Below are 24,940 nucleotides of genomic sequence, written 5' to 3' on the forward strand. Positions count from 1 at the left end.
CGACTTAAATTAATGATTCTCCTTATAGTCATTTTAATAAAAACAGTTTACTGTATACATTTTCTATTATTGTTAAATTTGTAGTTATTCAACTTTCCTGTTTTTTTTTCTACATCCTATTCGGAGGTTTAAGGCAGTACTTGGAAAAAAGGTTTAATAAAATATTGTTCATCGTTTCCGATTTATATGTAAGAATATTATGAAACATTGTCTGTACTAATACTTTTGTATGCATTGTATATAAAATGAATTGTCTGCATTACACGTGTGTGCATGTATAGATACTTGGTTGAATAATTTGAATGGAAAATAGTATTATATTTTATGCGCATACATCATATTGATATGGTGACATTTGAGCAGTATAATTCTTGTGCTAAATATTTTATTTATATATGTATATATACAAAATATTGCAAAATATTGCAAAATATTTTTGCAGAAAATAGCAAATTCTGAATAAACTGACAGCGCAATGCAAATGTTAAAAGTTAAATTGTGACCGCTCTTAGATACAATTATAATTATTGTTTTTAATAAAGCAATATGCTAAATAATGTTTAATTTTATGCCATTATTAATGGTAATTTACTACTCATTTTTCCTCAGATTAACTCATGTTATTAAAGACAACGATGCTAAATAATTTCATGAATATACATATTATGTTTAGTTTAAATATTAAAATTTTAATATCGTACAAATATTTGAGTAATATAATCACTATAAAAATTACTTTTGCATTTGTTTATAGCATAATTAATTATAACAAAACTTTTTGTAATGATTAATGAGAAATTGAAATCAATGAATCTATGTAGTGTGCAAAATATTCTATGGATGTAATATAGTGGTGCAACACATATGGAATAGACATTAGAAGTTTTCACTGGAAAGAAAAATGTTAATACATTGAATATATTCGAAATGCGATGTAAAAATGTACAAGAATATTGGCAGATGTATAAGATTTATAAAGATGATCATATATGAAGGAAAGATTATACTTGTTACTTATGGTAAAGTACAGAGGCTACCTGTAGATATACAGCAACGCTTTCAACGATGTTTCCTATTTATAATTTGTTCAAATTTGTTTCAATAATCTTAAACTTGATGTGTAAATTATTCTTTTGATCAATTATATAGTCAATAGAAATTCAAGTAAATAACAAACTCAAAATTGATCAAAATGTTGTCAATGATTAAACGTTTTTATGGAAAGGCACTTTTTCTTTTTGTATAAAATGCACATACATTAAATTCTGATATATTAAATGTCATTTATTTACGGGCCTTTTTGCATTTGTAATTTTTTACGCATTTAAATGGAAGTATTAAGTTAGAATAGTTGAGTTGGGTAAACTCTTAAATTTATAAGCATTATTTCTGTATACATTTCTTAATATATAATATATAAATCATAAGAAAGCACATCGAAAATTGTGAGCTAATCCAATAAAAAAGTTTAAGAAAGAACAATGTATTGCAATATCACAATCTGGGTTTGAATTCAAGCAATGATTTGATATAGTGGAAGTATCATGTTTTTAATTAAAGAAACAAACAATTTTATTGAAATGAATTACTAGCATGTAATGACATTATATATTATTAAACAATAAGAGTTACTGTATTCATTATTACGTTTCATTTTATATGAACAATAATAGTTTAAAAAAATAGGCAAGAAAATTATACATTTCATTTTTATACAGATTATTTGGTTTCAACCCAGGATTTGATGTATTTCATATTAATTTTTAGTTTAATTCATTTTTTGTAGAAAACATTAATATTAACAAATTTTCGTTATGATATAACTATTTGAAAAATGTTTAAATTTCTATAATAAACTGGCAAAACAATACTATACGTATCAATAACTATTTTTTTTTGTACAAATGCACTATGATAGTGACTATGCACTAAAGTTATATAAACAATTTAAAGTACAAATTTTTATATACAGTATTTCGATATCATGTTCAAAAAATACTATTATCTCAAAATGAAACCTATAGTCCTTTTATTTGCAATTTTTCTTATAGTATCCTGTTTAGCGCCATACCAGCTGTATCTGTATCACTAGACGAATACTTAAATAGTTGTTAAAAGTAATTAGACAAAGTAGTCGCATATGGTAACACTGATAATTAAAAGATCACAAATATTAATCTTATCTTATAATAGCACCGTGAATAGTTTTCATTAAAATGTGAAAAGCTACAAGGGAAACAGCTTAAATGTGCATTAATGTTTTTTGTTATATTCGTCTACAGATTGTATGGCACTACAGGAATCCAAGTACTATGCGTAATTAATGTACAATGTAGTATTTAAATAAGTAAATCTTCAAATATAATATGACAGATGAATTATCAAGCATGAAATTTTCATACTGTATGAAACTGTAACTTTGAATTTTCTTAAAATTGTGAATATTAAAAGAACATATTTGTACAGCATAAAGGTGCACTATATCTGTCATTATCAGTACAGGCTTGAATAAAAAATTTAATTATTTTATTCTGATTAATAAAATTTAATAGAATTAACAAAACGCGATTAAATAAAGAAAGTGAATAATGATCTATTTCTCCTGTAATAAAAAATAGAAACAAGGCAGTGTGAGTGCAGTGAAGTTTAATAGCAATTAGGAGGAACTAAAAAATACTGTTCTACTTTGTACGTTGCACAGGTTTTATATGCAAGTGTAAGCCTGAAAGGCAGATTTCTTTTAAAATTATTAAAACTTCTTTAAGTCACTGTACACAAATTTATAAACTTATTTTATTTAGCACAGAATGTGCTGCTAAAATGGCAGTACTTTAAGTAACGGATATCCGTACTACTTTATAAATGGGCTATGCTCAACATTATTTAAATATGTTGTAAGTTCTTGTTGAAAAATGTTGTTCTACAAAATTTCTGACCATTTCAAGCCTAAGAATTACTATACTTTTTTTTATAGTTTGTTCGTGCAAGTTCTGTCATAGATTAAAACTTTGTTTCATTGCTTGTATAATATTCCATGATATGCATTTAATTTAAGTTGCAAGGCCTGCATCTTTAGCTATACTATAGAATACAGAAGATGAATTACGAAGTAACGCTTCTGGGGAATCGTATTCCACAATGAGTCCATTATCCAAAACAATGACCCTATAAAACATTTTTTATTTGTTATTAACGAATATTTAAAAAATCATAGTAGTCTTTTTAAACATACCTGTCTGAATCAAGAATTGTATTAAGCCTGTGAGCTATTGTGAGAACCGTACAATCTTTAAATTCTTGCCTAATAGTTGTTTGAATTAAATCGTCTGTTTCTAGATCGACAGATGCTGTTGCTTCGTCTAGAATGAGTACTTTTGTTTTTCGAAGTAGTGCTCTCGCTAAACATATTAACTGTCGTTGACCTATACTCAAATTTTCTCCACCTTCAGTTACTTCGTGCAAAATACCACTTGACAAATCTGAAATATAGTAAAATGTGGTATATCTAACATATGTTTGTTGGAATCATTATTTGTCATGAAAATCAATCAAATTATGTTTACTTTTCACAAAAGATTTTAAATGTGCATGTTCTAAAGCTCTCCAAACTTCGTCATCAGTATGATAATTGAAAGGATCTAAGTTCATTCTCAAACTTCCTGAGAATAATACAGGATCTTGCGGTATAATAGTCAGTCTAGATCTTAGGTCATGAAGACCCAATTTAGCAATATCAATATCATCAATACAAATTTTTCCTGCAGCTGCTTCTATTATTCTGAATAAACCCAATGTCAAAGATGACTTGCCAGCACCGGTTCTACCGACAATACCCACTTTTTCACTCCCTTTAACGGAAAATGTTAATCCATGAAGTACAAGATCTAGGCCTTCCCTATAGCGAACTTTATAATCTTTAAATTCAACATGTCCCTGCATAGGCCATTCATTAGGCGGCGTATAATTTAAATTTTTCCATGGTGCTTCTTGAGGAGTCTCTGTATATTCTTTTATTCTTTCTACTGCCACTATATTTGTTTCAACATCGGAAGTCATCCTTACTAACCAATTTAATGTTTGAGTAATCTAAAAAAATCACTTTTATTATAAATTATCCAACAAGTGAATAAAGTAAAGTCTAATTATTAGGTAAAGTTAAATATTTTATCTTACTTGTAAGGCATAACTGACAGATAAACCAACTACACCAGATGCCATAGTATCTCTATTTAGTACAGAAAAAAATGCAGCAAAAAAGATAATTAAGTTTCCAACCATTTCTAAACGTACTGCCAACCACCTATGATAAAATCATTAATTATAATTTGTGTAATCATTTTATCCTCTGTATTAATGATAGTATAATTTATAAAAAATTCACACCTGTTTGCAATTATGCTAGGATAATAGCACACTTGATTAAAATCAACTTTACTCTCGGATTCATGAATAAATCGTTCTTGTACACCAAATGCCCTTATCATCTGTGCCCCTAATAAATCAATCATTAATATTAACTGTATACATGGTATACCTATATTTCAAAGAATATTGATGTCTTTTAATCATTAACACAGTATAACACATTTTCCTTCACATACCAGATACTGACTCACTGAAATGTGAGTATATAGGACTTCTTGAAACAGACTCCAAACGTTTCAGTTGCCGGGAACTTGCAACATATAGTCGTTGAATAAAGTAATGGAGTAGTGCTATTGGTATTATTACTATTATAAATATTGGTGTGCTATAACTTATAACCACTAAAGTGGCTATAACCTGTAATATGAATGTATTATTTAAAAATACTATACATTTCAGAAATTTTTTTGCTATATAATACTAAAATCAATGAAGTATTATTATCTTATACAATATGAGAAATACAGAATCAAAAAATACATGTTATATGTTGATAAAAAATACTCATAAGTTTATGTATGCAATCGTAAAATAAATCAAATAACTGTGTAAAAGAAGAATTCAGGAACTAATAATGACCATGCAAATTATTAGATGAAACATCATGTCTACCTTTTCAAACACCAATATGCAATTGAACATAAACAATGTACTCTTTTTACTCATCAATATATACCATGATATGATTATTAAATAGTATTTTAAACAAATGTATACAATATATATAGATATGAAATATTAATTAGTATACACTTGCACAATCATTTTCTACCACTCATTGCAGGAACACATTTACCATATTCACCACTTATAATACACTAAACTATGATTATAATTTATTGGAACGGACACAATTATACTCAATTATAGCTTTTATATTTTATTTACACTATCCATTTATAATTAACTATATATCGGCATACAATTTAATTTGAACATTTAAATTCTATTAAAAAGCTATAATTGAAGTACGGAAACTATAACAAATCATTTTGTCTAAAATGTTACCAAATAAATAAATGTCCATGATATATTTAAATGAGAAATACTTCAGCATAAAACGAATACAAACCCTTTGATGAAATGGAAGAATACGAAGGTAGACCCAATGAATTATGACTGAAGGAGTTATAGGAAGGAAATAATAAGAACCAATCATTTTAATTTGGTTCTGGCATTTCCAAAAATTACCTCAAACAAGCAATTGATGCTATCAGAAATTTGCTGAGGAAGAGATGTGTCCAGTACGTCGACGTCTTTAGCAAACCTGGAGATAATACGACCAGTAGGAGTCGTATCAAAGAAGGTCAATGGAGCACGCATCACAGCACGTAGCATCACTATGTGCATCTGGCGAGCAGCCAGCCAGCAGCCCAGCTGTGGTGCCAAATCGCAGAAAAAACTCGCCATCGCTACAACATCAGACATGGTTGGCTTTCATTGTAACCACACTAGTAAAAGTTAAAAATTTTTAATATTTGAAACTTGCCAAGACTTTACAAATCTAAAACATTCAATAAAAATTTCTTTTTATTTAATATTTTTATACAAATTTGTACTTGTTACTATGAATTTTTCATAAAATAAAATATTTAACTGTATATTCTATATCATGTAATAAACAAATTTGAAGATACTATATATTTCTAATATGCATCAACGAGTAAAAAGACATCTTTTTAACAAATAAATTTACAATACCAAAAAGTAAAAATACTGTTTTGTCTCATGTTATGCGAGGGGGTGAAGTTTGCTGTGGGGAGGCATGCCAGGCACACATAATGGAACAACATACATAAGCAATTTAAGCATTCAAAAAGTTAAGCATACAATAAGGACGCAAATACATAACCTAAATATTTTCAAGCATAAGCAACATTATTTTCATAGTTAAAGATTGATTGTATAATTGTGTCCATTACCTTACTGTTTATGATGTTATAGTATTGCACTGTAGTTTTGTACATTATAGATTGCTGGTGACTGTATAAAAGAACTGCTAAAGATGAAATTTATTTCTTTAATGTTTGATTTGATAATATTCAGATGTTAATAAATGAAAATTAATATTTATTAAATGATTTACACATGAAAATATATAACGAAAATAATGGCATAAGGAATATGTACAATACACGATTTGCATTCTGTGTATTGATCATATTGTTTAATAATAATTTTTATAAAAGTAATTTGCAAAAATATTATGAGATATATATCAACTACAATAGCACTTAAAATACAGTCACTATACAATGCACTTCTTTTATACCTAAGAAATGATGATCATAAAAGTTAAAGACAAGAATTTCAATTTTGCTTGTAAAACAGACTATTAATTTCTGAATTAAAAGTATTTTTATAAATATGGTTTAATAAATTAATGCTTTTTGTAAAGTAAATAATTATAAGGTAACTGTTGTTTAATAAAACTATTTTACTTGATTAATGTATCTATGCAAGCCTCTAATTTATTTCAACATGCATATCATTTTTTTAATCAATTTTAATACCTTTTTAACAACTTTAAAAATTTGTTATTTTTAATGAAAATTGTAGAAAGTAATATGTGTGAAAATGTTGAAATTTTAAATTAAATTTAAATTTTATTATTAAATTTATAATTGCAACAAATAAATGCTTGCAATTGTCACTAAGTGTAACCAATTAATAAGTAAATATAAACTTAACTCCTAATACTTTTACGAAAATCAATATTTGTTAAACGCAATATTTACAACAAAAAAATATCATACCGAAAAGAGACAAGCAATCCAAGAACGCAGTATGGATGGTAGAGTATTATCAATGACTTCAGTGTCTGCACCGAGTCGACTAAGAATTCGACCGGTTGGAGTTTTGTCAAAGAACAACATTGGGCTGCGGAGAACACGGTGCAATGTAATCTTGAAAAGATGCACCGAAGCACATATTGATCCTTTTGCCAAGATTAATGACCCTCCAAGCACTGTCAGGCCTACAATGATTGGTGATAACTTTGGTATATCATTAAACCCTACAGTAACATCAGGAATTGCATCCATGCTTGTAGTATTTGCATTTGATATTAATGGAGATGAATTAAGGAAAAACCTAATTCATTTAATGAAAATAATCATCTTTATTATTGCTTACCATCTGTCTAATACCACGTACAAGTTCCTTACTGCAGTCACACATGTATTGAGGTGCATTTATAATTTGAAAAAAGATTATTATAATGTACTTTATTAATAAAAGAAATGAATCCTATCACAGTTTAGGCAACACAAATTAAATAGTAAACATGCACTATATATTTTACTAATTATTGTTTTATATATTTTTAAATTTACTAACAAATCTCCTACATAGCATATCTTGGACTTCTTTACAGATAATTCTATATTTTTCTATCAATTAATCATATGTTTACTTAGTGTTAGACTATTGTTTAGTTAACTCTTCAAGTAATATGAGTGTAATGTAACATTGTAATGTAAAAATTTTTTTTATTTTGTTAGATCAAAACAAAATAACTGTAGTTTAATGTTTAATGATTAGATATTGTCCGTGAAGTTAATATTATTTTCAAAACAACTGAATATTCGTCTTGAATCTATAGTGTCAAATAGAATTTTATATATTCACAGTATGGTGCATAATAATTTATTAAAATACAATGTAAATGTATATATTTACATAATTAATATACTGAATTAACTTCTATACTAGTGGGAAAATGTTACTCTAATTTTATAAATGTTAATATAATAAATATAGTTAAAATTATTAAAAGTCTACAGCATTAGAAATAAATATTTAAAAAATTGCAGATATATGTATTAATAAAGTATACTAAAACTGTTACATATATTGTAATAATGAACAACTATTTAATTTTGTTAACAATTATAATAACATTAATGAAGGTACAAGCAAAAAGTGATCAATTTATATTTATAACTATCTTGTGCTTGGTAGTAATTGCAAAATACTCATAGATATAAATATTTTACAAAAACTGTATGTTTTGATAATGAGCAGGTTATAAAAAGCTTGATTATTCTGCTACTACATGCTTAAATATTATATTAATGTTAGTATAACTATTTAATTAAGTTCTATGATTCTAGAAACTACTATTAATTGCAAGAAATTATATACATTTGAATTAGTAAGTGAACAAAATATACATGCGAAATCCAAATTATTTCATTTTGTATGACATAGTAACTGAAACAACTGCATTTAAACATATATCACTACAAAGCTTTACTTTTTTTATAAAGATTCTATACACAGCAAACCACACTCGCACTAGCATTTTAGAATACCAGTGAGATTTCATTAATATTTTAGTTTTAATCAATGTGTAACAGAATTTTCAAAATTTAGGAAAAATTATCCTATAAATTAATATGAGTTTTACGAACGTATCTTTTACTTATACTTTCAAATTAATCAAAAAATTTAGTTGCCGCAAAACTGTGTAATCTGTGAAGGAACATGCTTTTTAGATAACTTTTATGTTATCATAAATAATTATTGTAGTTTAGACAATAACCCACTTCATAGGGAGAAGCTTACCTGGTAGTTTTTTATATGAATTTAATGTTTACATATTGTATTTCCAGGAAAAAACAAATGCTGAATATTACAGAATACTGTAACATTTTTAAAAACATACCTTGTCCAAGACCAAGTCCACCATATACTCCAAGGAACATATCTTGTTTTGCTCTATTGAATGTATTAATATTATTATAATCTGTTAAGTTATCATCCGACATATTATTGTTATTATAATATGTTAAGTTATCATTTGACCACACACTGAGCCAAGAATTAGAACCAATGCTAAATCCTTGGAAAATAGCATTCATTATGATTGTTGATATTGATAAAAACCATCCAATGGATTTGAAGTAATGAGAATACACTCTCCATTTTACCTTATGAATGAAAACAGTATATAGGTACATTTTTAAAGATTTCTTAATAAATATGATAAAGAATAACTTACACTTCCAGTTTCAGTTTTCTCCGCTTCTATTAATTTTTCTGTTAATTTTGGCTGTTTTAATTTCTTTTCCTTTAGGCTATTACTATGTAAATAACTTCCAGATTGTTGACTATCTGTAGAGTATTGTCTAAAAATTTCTCAAAACATATCAGATTATAAATATTATAAATAAAGAAACACAAATATAATGAAAACAAAGAGTAATAAAAAATCTTACCGTTTTAATGAGCCATTTAATGATTTTCTATCAGCTATAGAACCAGATTCACTGTGACTGTCTGATACTTTTGATTTACCCCTCATTAATTTTTGTTGCAGTTCAGTTGAGCCTATTGTTGATTCCAATTGTTGTTTAATTTCATGTAAATCTGCTTCTGAGCCATCATCAGCATGCACTGTTTTAAATTTATCATAATAGATTTAAAATAATACAACACAGTTTAAAAATGCATTATACAATATTAGAAAACTACAAATTTACATAAGTTAAAAAGTTTCAAATACATTCTGTAAATCATAACTATTAATTTTAGTATTTTATAAAAGAGCAATTAATTATAACATCCGTTTAAATAATATTTCAATGACACTTTGACTCAAGTTTAACATGCACTATAAAAAAATCCTACATGCATATCTTCTTATATTAATATCATACTATACTAAGAGGACATAAAATTGCACTGGAAACGTTTTTGTACTATAAGCTGGCTGATAAGTTTTTATAGTAGCAATTACAAGAAATACTAACATTCTTGATACTCTAATATCACAAGCCAAATGCAATATAAACTATTTTCCAGACAATCACACAAATTGAAATAGGGAAAGGAATCGTAATTACTTTTTCACTGACTTACGATTTCCAACTTAGATCCATGAAAAATATAATTAAAAATTAATAAAGAGTATGAATATTGAAGTTTTCAAATAAAGGAATTGATATATACCTTCTTGAAGATGTTGCACTAAAAATTCAGAAAAGGCTCCTCTTTTCTCTAGCAGTTGTTTGTAATTTCCAATTTCTGTTATTTCGCCATCTTTAAGTACAATGATATTATCAACCTCTGGTAAATAGGTAATGCCATGAGTAACAAATATTCTTGTTTTCTTCTTAAGCAAACCACTACTGCCTATCACATTTTCAAATATATGTTTTCCAACATGTGAGTCTACTGCACTCAATGGGTCATCCAAAAAATAAACGTCAGTATCATTGTATACTGCTCTTGCTAATGCTACTCTTTGCTTTTGACCACCAGATAAGTTTATACCCTTTTCTCCAATTTCGGTTTGATCGCCTACAGGCAGTATTTTCAAATCTGGGTTCAATGCACATGCTTCAATTACACGATTATACGAATTTTTATGCAGTGGTTTCCCAAACAAAACATTATCTTGTAATGACGCATTTTGTATCCATGCCTGTTGAGATACGTATGCAATGGAACCCTGTTACATATAAAAAAAGTTTCTAAATAAATATTTCCTTTTTATATCATACAAATCACAGAAAATATATTTACTTTTGTATTAACTCTGCCACTTATTTTGTCCATCTCTCCAAGGAATGCAGATATAAGAGAACTTTTACCCGATCCCACTGTACCAACAACAGCTACTAACTGACCTTGTTCTACTTGTATATTGATATTTCTTAATGTTGGTTTTTCAACATTCTCCATATCCCACGTGAAAGTGCCATTTTCAATTAATAGTGCATGTGCTATATCGTGTTAATACATATGGTATATTGATCATATAATACAATATTTTTGATTACATAAAAGACTTACGTTCAGATGAGTCATGTTGAACATTATTAGGATCCAATTCTTCTGTGTTCATGAATTTATTAATACGTTTTACAGATACATAAGCCTAAATAGTACACATTTTATTGTTAAATAAACAATTGTATGCATTATAATTGGACTTTAAGAAATTTTCATTTACCTGAACCATGTTACCAATCATCATAGGTAATATAGAAAGAGGAAACCTTAAGATATTAAAAAGACTAAGTGAAACGAAAGCAATTGTACTATTTAAATGATTCTTTTCATCTATAAGTACATATGTTGCAAAGGATGCTAAAGATACCTAAAAATTCATAGAAAAAATAAAAAAGATGATACATCTCATTCTTATATTTAGTAATGTAATTTAATTTATCAGAAACTTACTAAAAAAGGAGCAAATGACCAGATAAAACTTGTTCCAGAATTAAGATATGCTGCTTCCTTTAACACTTTAATTTCTTTTGTACGTATTTTTAATATTTGTTCTTCAAATGAAGGTTCCCATGCGTATAACTTTAATACTTTTATACCATTAAGAACTTCATTCATTAACTTAACTCTTTCGTCTTTGTGTTTCATTTGTTTGATTTGTAATGTTTTTACTCTATTTGTGATCAATACATTTATTGGGATAAGAATAAGTAAAACAGCTAAACCTGCAAGTACTGCTGGTCCTAATACATCCCACAAAAAATATAAGGCTAAAATTATTTGCAGTGGTGCAGACCAAATCATATTTATATAAGCTGTTAAATCCATAAATCTCTGCGCATCCACAGACATTAAATTCACTATTTCACCAAGTGTTGATTCTTTTCTGGCAGAATTAGACATTCTCAATGCCTTCCGATAAATTGCAGCTATTAATGCAGTACGTATACGCAATCCAACTAAGAACATGCGGTGAAAGTACTGTGATAAAATTAATGTTTGAAATATAGCAGTAACTAGGAGCAAAACTGCATATAAATAGCCTTTCCAGCTTGATTCATGTCCCTCGGTAAAACGAATGAGCAGTCTAAATTTTAAAAAATATAATTATAATTATAATGATTTACTAATATCAAAAATACCAAATTAATTATTTGTGATAGACAGTATCATTCGAATATTAAACAAAGTACTTACTTCAATATTTGTGGACTGGCAAAAGTCATTATATCTTGTACAAATTTAAGTAGAGATCCAAATAAAAAAGTGGCACCAAAAGCTTTACAAAGTGGTGGTAAAACTGATGATAGCTTCTTTCTACGTCCACTATTAAAATCTACTTGACCAGATGCCTTTCTAAATGATGCCTTAGTACTTTGTACACTGAAAAGGAAATAAATATTTAGAGGTAATATTTACTTATAAACTATAAATAATTTGATTCATTATGTACATTAAACTTACCTAAAGCAAGTCCAAAATACTCTTGTTAGCAAAAGTAGATAGATATTTTATTACTAATGTAATTATTTATATAATTTCTTTAATTTATTAATTATAATTTTCTTATTATTATATAATATCAAACATAAATGTCACACTCACTTGTTATTTTTTTGTGCGTTCTTATTCCAATATTTATCAAATCTTGGTACTATTTCTGTAGCTGAATCTTCTGCATTCATAGACCACAAATCTGTAGCTTCCAAAGGTTTTCTAAAACCTTTCCATGCCATTGGATCAAACCATGTGAAAAAAATTTTTGCAGGAAAGGAAGATTTTTGCTCTGGACATGGGTTCTCTACCTATTGATTTTAATATAAGATATTAAGTTATTTCATTTAATATATAATATAATACAAATATATATAGTAATATATAATAAATTACTTTATATTAAATTACCTTTGGATATTCAGAATACTTCGGTTCTGCATCAACCAAAAAGTTCAACAAGAATAATTGTATCACTACTATGTAATATATCATATATGACACAAAGGAATAGGTTACTCCTTCCTAAAAAATGATGCAATATACAAAATAATTTATTTCACAATAAATTTGATAAAAATTCATGTCTTATAGTAGAATAAAAAAATTTTGATGTATTTTAAGAATTATGCTAATATTGTGTTAAAGAATAAAACTTGATATACAACTCAATTTAAATTTATATTAAATCTATAATTAACATACCCCGTTAATATATAACCTTAATAAACTTCTACACTGAACAATTCCACATATTACAAGAAGAAACCAAAATAAAAATAATAGTCCAGAGGTTTGCATTCCACGTTTTTTATTATATACTACTAATGTAGATACTAGAATCTGCAATAATCAACAAAAATCATGTTATTATCACAAATTAATTTTTTGTAGCATCTTAATAACATTATAAGTAATACTTACAAATGAAATTATTTTCACAAATGGTGTACAATAATCAACGCTATAAACAATTTCATTGGTACTCCTATGTATAGCCATGCCTAAATCAATGATACTAAGTAAAATCAATGCCACTATAAGTACTTGTTTAGAAATATATAACCATGTACATGGAACATTCTTTCTTTTACTATTTATAAGATAATAAACTTCTATCGCTGAGAAAACCCACAAAAATAAACATGGTACCCATATTAATATTGTCTTTTGAAAACATTCTGGGATATCTGGATCATCTGTATTCCATACTAAATCATCATCCTAAAATATAAAAACATATCTATATAGTATTTCTTTTGCAATTTGGATAAACTACCACTTCTGTTCTAAAAGTTATTCAATTTTAACAACTATTGGGTAAATATCAGCCTGCGTACATTACAATCGTATCTATTTATTTCTCGTTCGTTTTATATTAAACGATTAAATAATATGATTTGTAGCCTTATCAAGAAGATATCTTATAATTTAAAAACAAGGCACATCGAAAGTATATGTAGGATAGGTATCCTCACCCAAAACTTGGTGCCGCAAAATTGATCCATAGTTTGATTCTCCATAATGATACATTTACTTTTTCATTGGTTTTTTATTCAGTTATATTTGGATTGTACAATTATTGTATTTCTTTATAGGTTTTTTGAGACAACTAATAAGATGCTATACGTTGATTGATAGATAACTTTAATTTTAAATAGCAGTTGTATCTGACCACAAGGCGTTCGTAGAAATGCACAATTACAAGATATATTGGCATATGCTCAATACCAACGATATCAGATGATACTTCACCAACTACTTGCTTTCTCGAGCAAACGCAAACTGTGCTCGAACTCAGTCTGATGCACACTATACATTGTCAGTTTATTTGCCCAATCAAGATACATTGCGTCATATTATCTCTTTTCTGGATTAGGAATAGGTAAAATTCTTATCTAGATAAAAATTTTAAATGACGAATAAGTAAATAAACAATTTTTTATGCATCATTTGTTCAATAAAAATTACAATCTGAATTATACAGACAAAATATGTTTTATATTGAATGTATAAAAGTTTATCCAAATATATAATTATTCAATCAGATAAACGTTGTGAATAAATCGCTAGATAGAGTTCTTATTCGTTATCTATTATTCGAATATTTTTCTGCTCGTCTTTGTTCTAAGGCGCACAGTTCTAAACTACCGATTCATGTTTTTGAAAACAAATAATAACTTAAGAAAGTAATATTCTAAGTGAATATATTCTAATCTTATATTATTTATGGCATATTGTACTTATATAATGCTTACTCATTTTTGTATTTGCCAGAATACAATGAATCTGTTATTTTATCACATTTTATCAATAATAAAAATATTTTATTTTATGTGAGATATTAATATTTCCTTTTATAGAATACTAAAATATCTTTACAGAATATAAAAATCATATAATTTATATATTACCTTGTGTAAAAAAGTAAGTTTCTTCCTTCAATTCGATTTTAAAATTACATAGTCACTTTAAATCATTAGCGACTGATTGCTATTAATTAAGTGGTTGTTCTTAAACATATTTTCAAGTGTAGATATTTTTTAGTAGTACTATTATATATCTCGTTTATCTTTTGTACTAAGTACTTCTTTTAAATTGCTGGATATTTGATAAGAAGTTGTACCATAATAAAATGTGTAATAAATTTGATTGTTTATAAATTTTTTATACATAAAATGTAGTACTAAGTGTACATAATATGAAAATAATAATAATATAATCACATATTATTGAAGGTTACATTAGTAACATTTAACTGTATGCCGAGATGATGCTTGGTAATACATAACCTTGAGTTTTTTTATACAAGGCGAAAGAGATAATAGCACTATATACATAGTTGCATGCCCATACAGATTCTGTTAAAAGTATTACAATAGATTGCGTACAGAATGATACAGCTAAATTTTGTTGTGATGAAAACAATGATACTACAATTAAATACACTTATCTACATATAAGTTTAATTACGTATGTACACACACCACACATAATTTAAATTAAATTCATTTTAAAAAGTCACATTTTTGTTTTTAATTTATTATTTATACTATTATTGAATATATGTTTTTTGTTTTGAGTATACTGTTATTGATATATACATACAATTTTTTAATTTTTTTTGACGATTCATCATAAATTAATTATTGTGTGCTTATCTTTGTGTATGATAAAGCTTCTTTAGGTAGTAGCATTAAATTCCTATAAATAAATTTAAAAAAGATTGATGACATAGTACAAGAATCGTGTTTATTGAAATTATTTTACAACATTTTAGGATAATTATTAAAATATAAAGGTAATATATTATGACTTGTGCACTTTCCATTATATCTTGCAATAATTCTATTTAAAGATCATCAAATTGAATTATATACACATATATACAATGTTGAGAACATGATCTTAAATAGATTGAAAGGAATCATGCTACAAATCAATTTGACCCCCATTTTAATTGTCGAAGGAAATGTTACGTAAATATACCAATAGAGATAAAGAGTAGGGAAAAGAAAAGTGTGATGTAATGACACAATTACACTGTATTCTATCTGCTCATTCTTCTTGGCACAACCATTTTCTTATCTAGATAACATTATCAATAAATGTTCTTTCTTATGACCATTGCATTGATTTATGAAATATTATAAACACAATTATTATGGTATTGAGTAAATGTATTGAAATGTAAATGAAGTTATACATATAGTTATATGAATAAGTATATAAAGTAATGCCTTTTATATCAGATATAAATAGATATTCTTACATATTTCTATTTTTATTAGCATAAATATAGTATGTACATATATAGAAACATATAATATGTATATATAATTTTATTTTATCTACATAATATGTATATTCCAATAAATAATTTTATTCTCTTACATATTAATGAAATATACAGTAAGCAATATGTAATTATACATTTAAAATTATTAACTAGTTACTCGAATGTTTCAGTATTTACAACATTTTTATTAAAAGAGTAATTACAAATTTTGTATTTCTTGTTATAATATTATATATTAACCATTTTTCAGACTTATAGCCTTGAAATATAAAACTTGGGAATATTAAATGTAATATTAGATTGATGAATATTCATTAATCAGAAATAGATCTTCATTATAATATATGATTCAATGCAAATTTCGTTTAATTTCATTAATTAAATAAAATCTACATTAATTTTATTAAACTTGATAAGTTTGAGTGCTGCTAAATAGAAGTGTTAATAACTCTGGATCAGTTAAATTTTTCCTATATTTTTGTACAATTTCTTGTATCTTTAAGCGCCTACGTACATGTGGTGGATGATAACTGTAAAATATCATAAATATTATATACATTAATCTTATTAGAATGTGATTTTAAATCTACATACCTATCATTGTCAAGCCTTTTTCTACGTCCCATATTTAATGTTGTTTGTCTAACAAGTGTTCCTAATACTCTTCTAGATACAACCATGCCATCAATTAACGGAGTAGCTAAATTGATTCTAGAAACTGGACCTTGCAATCTGACTCTCATTAATCCACTACTGAGAGCTTGTAGAAAAATTACTTGTACATCTGATGGCTGTATTACTCTGGATTGCTCAAGACCAGTGTAAGTGCAGGGGAGAAGATCACCTATACTCGAAAAAGAAATCATGTAATTTTCTATAAATTTATTTTCAATAAATAAATAAATATGTTTATTAAAGCGAAAGTACCAATTGGAAATTGAATATAATCTTCTAAACTTTCTAACCAAACAACCATAATTTTAATATCAGTTTGTACAGGTAAAACTTGTTTAGTTGTCCTTCTTGGTTTAACTGGGTCTGTACTAGAGGAACTAGAAGGACTAGATCCTGTTAAACTGGGGGGCTGCTTTTCTAAGTCGAGTGACATCGCTCGTGAGTTTTGTATTGTATTTTGTCCCGTTCCATAGTTTCGAGAAGTAGAATGTTCACTGATGCTTCTTTCAAACCAAACTATAATTATTATTTATTATAAAATTAATTCCCTTATTAAGTTTACCCTCTATACATTATCATTTATCCTTTCTCAAAGAATATACCTTGATTAGCACTGATATCGCTAGTATAACTTGCTTCCTCTAATGAGTCCGAATTTACTATATTGTTTGATTGAGTTGGCACAACAAAAGCAATTTCTGAGCTGACATCTGCCCAGTAAAGTACATGAGTATCACCATTATAAAGAGCTCCGCCGTGTTCACTATGAGCTGGCTGAGGCACATTCAGATGTGGTGTTACTCTCCATGAGGTAGAAATATGACCTGTCCAACCTGCATGTGCTGAGACAGAAACTGGCCAACCAAGAGAATTTAAAAATTCCAAGAAATTTGGCGATACATTTGTTTCATGTAGCTACAAATATAATTTTTTTTATATAAATATAAATACAATACATCAAAACAATCTAGAATTAAAAAATTCTTACCACATTAGATAATATTTCTATTGGAGTTTTCTGACCAGCTTTTACATAAAAAATATATACAGTATCACATGTTCTGGGACTAATGTTATCTAATGTTTCTAAATCTAAACAAAATCCTGGAATCGTTGGATCTATAGCAATAAGGCCACAATTTCTAGATTCATCATTTTGTTTAGGTTCCATATTAAGAAAACCAAAATGACTTAAAAAAAGACGTGCGGTTTGAAATTCATGGCAAATTTGAGGTGGTACACACTCCTCTGTTTTTTCTTCTGAAATTTTGTCATTTCCATCATATTTTGACTCAATATTCATTTGACGCTCCAATAACTGTGATAAAATTTGATGCTCATTTCTTACTACATTGTTATCATTCATAACTGCTTCAAGACTTGGTATAGATTCATCTCTATCAAAAAAAATCGATTACCTCGATCAAAATTAATTTATAAATATTTCTAAAAATATGTAACAATATTTTGATAAAATTCAACATACACTTTACAATGAGGAATTCGATCAACATTATCAGGAAAGAATCTAGGCTTGTAATCTGTTCGTGGTGCTGCTTCTGCTAATGGCAATGGTCGACCAGGGTTTGTATTTACACTTCTTATACTAGATCTATGTCTTGGTAAATGTCGAAGTTGCATTGTCCATGCATGCCTACCAAATGGACCACGTATTAATACAGTTACAGTAGGTTGTGGATCTTGATCATTTCCAAGAGGTTCTTCTAATAAAGCTAATATGGTAGCATTTTCAGCAACAAAATAACGAAATCTTTCAACAGCTGCTTGACGTGGCACACAACCACCAGTCCAACTGTTACAATGTCGTAGAAGCGATACTTCATCTAATAAAGATGATAATGACTGCGCTCCACATGCACTTGGAAAATAACCGATCTATAAATAGGAACATTTATTTCAATAATTTCTTAAATGTATTTTTAAACTTTAAAATTATACCTGTTCTAGAATTACTGTAAGAAGTGCATCAGCCGCATCTCTGACACGCATAGAAGCTGGCTTTAATTCTTTTTCATCTTTCATCTTAATAGGTTCTCCAGGTTTTCCTACACTTTTCGTGCCTGATACTCCAAGTTCAACTACTTCCAAAACTGTTGTTAGACAATCCTTATCCTGAAAAATAAAGGCACTCATAAATTTGTTATAAAAAATACTTCATAATAATTAAACATAAATAAAGTATTAACTTGTAATAATTGTGGATGAGCAGTTAACCAAGTTGTTAAACAGCTAAAAGCAGCAACAATAGAAGAATGAAGATCTTTCGAATGAGCTGGTGGTGGACGCCAACATTGATATGCAATATAATCACAAAGCCACTTTACAGCACGTTTACATTCCAAAGCATCTGTGAAATTTATGAAAAATTTCTTTGATATAGATAAATTTTAAATTATAATTTATGAAACAAAATACAATTTAACCTGTAAGTTTCCGTGCTGCATGTAGAATGTTTAAAATGTTATAACTTAATATGCTTCATAAATTAGAAAACAGTATATTTTGACGAGTATTACATTTTACCTGTTTCACGAATGCGTGTTCTTGCTAAACCAGATAATATTTCAAGAGCTGCCAGAGAAATATTTAGATCTGTTTTCCATGATGATATTAATCTGTGACAAACTAAATATGTTGCTCGCACAAAAAGAGCATGAGCTGAATCTGTAACATTACCCCATATTTATAATCATTAAAATTATACATATTGAACGACTTTTTAAGTTACATAAGAATAGGTATATTAAACATTTTTCAAAATGCAAGCCTGTGTACGATATTATCCAAAAGAAGCTTTAATGTATAACAGAAATATAGAAGTGAGAAAAATAAAATGATATTCTCCAATATTTTATGTATGCACAATAATCAAAAGCAAAACTAGTATAAAAAATACTCGTATTTACCGAATGCAATACATTCCTCTTGAAGAGTTGTAATATCAGAGGCTTCGCCGAGCGATCGTTGATCACTGGATATACTTATTTGACTGGCTGAATCGTTGGTGACTATCAAGCAATGATGAGACGGTACAATGGCGAATGCACAACAAAACACAACTCATAATAATAAAAACGAATGAAATCTCACACAAGCACGCATAAAGCAAATACAAAAAGTGATATTAAGCATTATGATCTTACATTGCATAATTATGCTGATTTACTAAATTTTCATTTTCAAGCAACTGGTAAGTGTTAATGAGTTGCCATTTTGAACAATGGAGCATTAACTTTTGCTACTATTACTGAAATGATGCTATTTGCAATTACTTTTTAAATTTAAATACAAAAGATAATTAATTCCAGAGGATTCAAAACAATGCATTCAGTACTTATATGTACAAACTAATGTCATTTGAATTGTAAAGATTAACAAACCTGATGATAATAAATTAACTGTAGAATCATGTGCTATAGTGTCAGGTTGTGTAACTTGTTCAACTTCTTCTGCTGCTGCAGAATCTTGTACACTTAATAAAAGAGCTCCTAAAAAGCAATAACAAATTATAAAAGTTCTAACATATTTAGTTTCTGACTCACCTAATAACATATGAGTATTCTGTGAATCAGTTTCGACTTGTAATGCATTGATGAGCAAATTCATAAGCCTTGATTTCAATTGTGCAAATGTTATATGACCTTTTTCTATAACCATTGGACTTGAAAATGTTGGTAGTTCTTTGATAGTAAGATTCTATTAAAATAAAAATGTCATTAATTACTTCAATTTACTATATGTATTCTAAATATAATTAATTGAATTAATTGAATTTATAGATATTAATTACTTGGAAATGAAGAGGCAATGCTAGCATTGATATTAATAAATGTATCGAGGCTCTTCGTAAATCTGGTTTCGATACTATGTTAGATTTAAGTTTCAAATCTTTTTCTGGAAGTACTGTTTCTAAAGCCGATATTACTGCAGGTACTAATACTTGGACACCATTTAAATCTAAGCGAAATAAATCTGCAGAGTTCAAAAGAATGCTGGCTAATGTTTCACCACATTCTCGAAACTGTAAGTAAAAATATAAATATGTATTATATATATTTTTATAAGTATTTTGCTTTAAAGATTTCAATGAATAAGTTATTACTTCGTCAACTTTAAGACCATGATTCATTGCTTGATAAAATCTGGCTAGATAAACAGGTAAAATTTCTTCACCAGTTTTTTTAGCACAAAATATTCTACATAGTGCGCCTAATGCTTCTGCCCTCCCAGATTCATAACGATCTATACAAAGTGTTGGTGGAACATCGTTAATAGTTTCTTGTAAGGAACTAGGACCCTCAACAAGTACAGAAGAGGGACGTTTTGTCGCACCCGATGGTTCTGTTTATAAATGAAATTACTAACTTTTAATCACACTTAATGCTATACTAAGTAATACTTACGTGGTAAATTTTGTGACCACCCATCAGTGCCTATAAATGCAGCTTCAAATAACCACTCTCCAAAAAGATGCAATATACTGTTGCATTTTGGACGTCCTGGTGCTAAAGGAGGCCTAATGTCTTGAACTAGAGAAGCCATAGCTATGTATAAACATAACGATTTTAAAATATATATAGCACATTATTTTATAAAATAAAAATTATTTACTAAAATCTTACATGTTGAACTTGAGGCAGATGAAGGTCCTGAATTAGATATCAACATAGGTGGTGTACTTGTAACACGACTTGTTGTTAAACCAATTAAGGAAGCTTTTGGAATTCCTATAATAGAAATCATTTATAAAATATAATGTGTAATTTAAAATATCGTCCTAACATGGTAGTGTTAAAAATAGAATACTTCTTTAGGATAAGAAAGTTTAGAAGCCTAAAAAAGTCTTATTAAAGTTATATACAATTGATGAAATATAATCAGAAAACACCGAAAGAGAAGTGCTGAATACCCTTAGTCACTGTAGAAGGTGTTACACTGAAACTTTTGGCAAGTCTGCGTTGTGTTGGAGGTGTAGGAGAAGGCTGTGTTGGATCCTTCCCACTTGATTTATCCCACCCTACACCCCCACTTCCAATGCTAGCAGATCCAGATGCGACGGTGGATACACAACATTCTTCCCAGCAACATGCCTGTGAAACTCCTAAAACATTTGTGACTGCGTGCAACCATCACCAATAAAACAAGCTGAAGAGTACATGTGCTACTTTTGAAAGTAGGAAAAGTATGAAAAAAGATTGCCCTTATTTTATGTAGTAATGTATATTTTACATTTATAACTTGGTCCCCAGAAGAATATGAGGTCAATTGTATTTTTATACTATAAAATTGTATATAATTTACTTACCAAGGAAAGCATCGACTTGTCCTGCTATACCTTTTATGGCTTTTAAAAATATTTGTGGCAAACTTTGTAAACATGGATGCTGACATGGATCTATAACATTTGGACTAGCAATGGCATATTGCAAAAATGCTTGTGTTTGTGAAACAACAGCAGGCCTACACAAATCAACAGGGTCACCTATTGTTCGCAAAAGTCTATACCATGCTTGTGCCACAGCTTCATCTGACATTGTCGGTGGTACGAGCTGAGAATCTTCTTCACCTAAATGTATTATTATATGTTATAAATTGTTAACATGTAACAAACAATATAAACTGTCAATAGGAAGAACTAACTTATTTTTAATTCTGGAAACATTGGACCATACATAATTTGTAAAAGTCTTGCTGTCAAGGCAAGACAGACACGATTCCATTGCTCAACCAATGCTAATCTGTGTCGCCATCGAAGACAAGACTCCCGTAAAGTACGCCATAATGGTGGAGAAGGAAAATTACGTTCACATGCTACTAACCACACCTAAAGGTATTTTTATGTAATTATTAATTCAAAAAGTATTTAATAATTAATGATATTTTTTCATGTAAAATAATACCTCTAATAATACACCAAGGACTCTTTCACACAATTGTTCTCCAGCATCTTCCCTCGTTGCAGGGGGAGCTAAAAGAGCATCATTAATTCCAATGAGAAATAATAATAAGCTTTCCCAAGTTTCTCTTTCTAAAGTTGCAGGACCCCTTGCAATTTGTTGTAATGTTCTAAGTACTCTATGACACAAAACAGCTTGTCGATTAATTGTATCTGTTCCTATAAATAATATTTAATATTTTATAGTCATCATTTATTTATAATTTATGCTGAAAGATAAATTTTTCATGCGAAGAAATGTAGTTCTTTTAATAGCAAATTACCTAAATCCTGATATAAAAATGGCCAGACTATGAAAAAAAAGATAATTACAAGTTGTTAGATGTAAATATTCATAATAATTGTAAGTATTGTAATTATAATTTTTAACAAGAATTTCAATAATACTAATGGCTCTTACAGTTATTGTGAAAATGATTTATATTATGCACAAAAAAGGAAATAACACATAAAAGATGAAAGTTATTTATTTTACCTTCCCCTTTTCGTGGAACAAATAAATTATGAAAATGACTTATTATTTTTCTGGCATAAAAATTAGGATCATCTATAATTGGTCTAGGTACACAAATCTTTGGTGTAGAATATAATGCAGATAACCATTCGCAATAGACATTAACACAATCTCTGACGGTGTCATGTTCAGCCAAAGGTAATGATAATCCAAAACATATTACTTCCATACACCATTGTACTTCTTTATCTGTACATAATGGACTAGGCTCAGCTGCTTGTGTAATGCCAAGGTTTGCAGCAAGTTGACGCACAATAGACAAAGCAACTTCTTTTCCTGCTCCAGGAGAAAATTTTTCGAGAACGCTCTGGCTTTCTTCCGAGCCTTGTTGAACTAAAACACTTAGAGAAGCCCATTCGGAATACATTCCTCCTTGGGAATCCTAGAAGTTAATAGTTCATGCATAAACATTTGGTAGTAGTATATATTTGTGAAAGTATAAAACAATAGTATACAATGATAAATTACCTTAAGATTAACTCTGTTAAATACGCCTAAATTCATAGATTACTATACACTTTGACGCCCTATAACCGAGAACTAGCAAAGAGAAAGTAAAATCTCATATGTATCCTTTTAACCTTAATTATGATACAAAATATTTCATTTTATACAATATATGTCAAAATTGCATAATCAAGTACAAAATTATACATAATTTTTTAAACAATTAACATTGTAAGTATATATACATATATGAAATTTGACAAGCGTAAATATCATTTGACAGGTAGTACCGCCATGTAGTATGCTCGATTATATGATTTCCATTGGCTACCATATAATTGTATTTAGTAAATTAGTATCAACGTTTTCTATGTTCTATGAAAATATCCCTATATAAGTATCTAAACAATTTAGACCATTAAAAAGTTAGTTGAATTATAAAAACTATTTCATTATCAAATATTAAATTTTTAAAAATTATATTTTCAAATCACAAATTATAAATAAGTCTTATAATAATTGATATAAATTTTGTTCATTAAAATTGACAGTGTATAAAGTAATTATTTTATAAAAATACGTCTTTACAATAAAATAAAACATTTTGAAGTAAATAGATATTAAAATAATATTAATCGAAAAGTGTGCATGAATTATAAATATTTGAAGATATGAACTGTCAGATATTTAAAAAAGCGAAGATTTACAAATCAAGAATCTAAGAGAAAAATAAGTAATTTACTTATTACATAAAGTAAATCTTGATTGGATGATATTCTATCGGTAAGGTAGGTAGAAAGTAGAAAACATAGCTCCTTAGCTCTACCTACTGGGTAGGACGACAAGTATTACAATCTTGTGTATTGTATTA

At 27.9% G+C, this 24,940-nt stretch overlaps 2 protein-coding genes and 1 long non-coding RNA gene across 8 annotated transcripts; 1 reads left to right on the forward strand and 2 right to left on the reverse strand.

The window, feature by feature from the left end:
- Positions 1-2,776: 2,776 nt before the first annotated feature.
- On the reverse strand, positions 2,777-14,474 carry Mrp (Multidrug-Resistance like Protein 1). 2 transcript variants are annotated; one of them, XM_076318716.1, is made up of 21 exons: positions 14,136-14,474; positions 13,582-13,881; positions 13,363-13,500; positions 13,069-13,182; positions 12,769-12,968; positions 12,361-12,546; positions 11,617-12,250; positions 11,387-11,533; positions 11,227-11,311; positions 10,957-11,156; positions 10,381-10,882; positions 9,648-9,825; positions 9,431-9,557; positions 9,095-9,359; positions 5,617-5,837; positions 4,602-4,782; positions 4,384-4,492; positions 4,174-4,300; positions 3,564-4,086; positions 3,233-3,479; positions 2,777-3,165 (listed from the first exon to the last, which is right to left on the reverse strand). In XM_076318716.1, the coding sequence occupies exons 1-21, from the start codon at positions 14,178-14,180 to the stop codon at positions 3,051-3,053; spliced, it is 4,644 nt and encodes a 1,547-aa protein (XP_076174831.1). In that variant the 5' UTR covers positions 14,181-14,474; the 3' UTR covers positions 2,777-3,050. The 2 variants fall into 2 exon arrangements, with proteins under 2 accessions (XP_076174831.1, XP_076174830.1); XM_076318715.1 differs by lacking the exon at positions 5,617-5,837 and adding an exon at positions 7,182-7,402 and having other exon boundaries at positions 14,136-14,472.
- An 809-nt stretch (positions 14,475-15,283) lies between these two features.
- Positions 15,284-17,379, forward strand: LOC143150450 (uncharacterized). Its single transcript, XR_012993061.1, has 2 exons — positions 15,284-15,630; positions 17,127-17,379. It is a non-coding gene; the product is annotated as an uncharacterized LOC143150450 (long non-coding RNA).
- Positions 16,647-24,351, reverse strand: LOC143150445 (ral GTPase-activating protein subunit beta). Of its 5 annotated transcripts, XM_076318710.1 has the most exons (24): positions 24,091-24,351; positions 23,584-24,004; positions 23,372-23,398; positions 23,053-23,267; positions 22,793-22,976; positions 22,458-22,718; positions 22,062-22,253; positions 21,775-21,879; positions 21,556-21,696; positions 21,255-21,493; positions 20,943-21,173; positions 20,695-20,848; positions 20,533-20,640; positions 20,059-20,160; positions 19,676-19,816; positions 19,576-19,590; positions 19,339-19,499; positions 19,091-19,264; positions 18,618-19,027; positions 18,120-18,528; positions 17,734-18,046; positions 17,384-17,647; positions 17,051-17,300; positions 16,647-16,986 (listed from the first exon to the last, which is right to left on the reverse strand). In XM_076318710.1, the coding sequence occupies exons 1-24, from the start codon at positions 24,124-24,126 to the stop codon at positions 16,860-16,862; spliced, it is 4,680 nt and encodes a 1,559-aa protein (XP_076174825.1). In that variant the 5' UTR covers positions 24,127-24,351; the 3' UTR covers positions 16,647-16,859. The 5 variants fall into 5 exon arrangements, with proteins under 5 accessions (XP_076174825.1, XP_076174827.1, XP_076174828.1 ...); XM_076318712.1 differs by lacking the exon at positions 23,372-23,398; XM_076318713.1 differs by lacking the exon at positions 20,059-20,160.
- Positions 24,352-24,940: the final 589 nt, after the last annotated feature.

This window comes from Ptiloglossa arizonensis, chromosome 8 (assembly GCF_051014685.1).
Source record: "Ptiloglossa arizonensis isolate GNS036 chromosome 8, iyPtiAriz1_principal, whole genome shotgun sequence".
Lineage (NCBI taxonomy): Eukaryota > Metazoa > Arthropoda > Insecta > Hymenoptera > Colletidae > Ptiloglossa > Ptiloglossa arizonensis.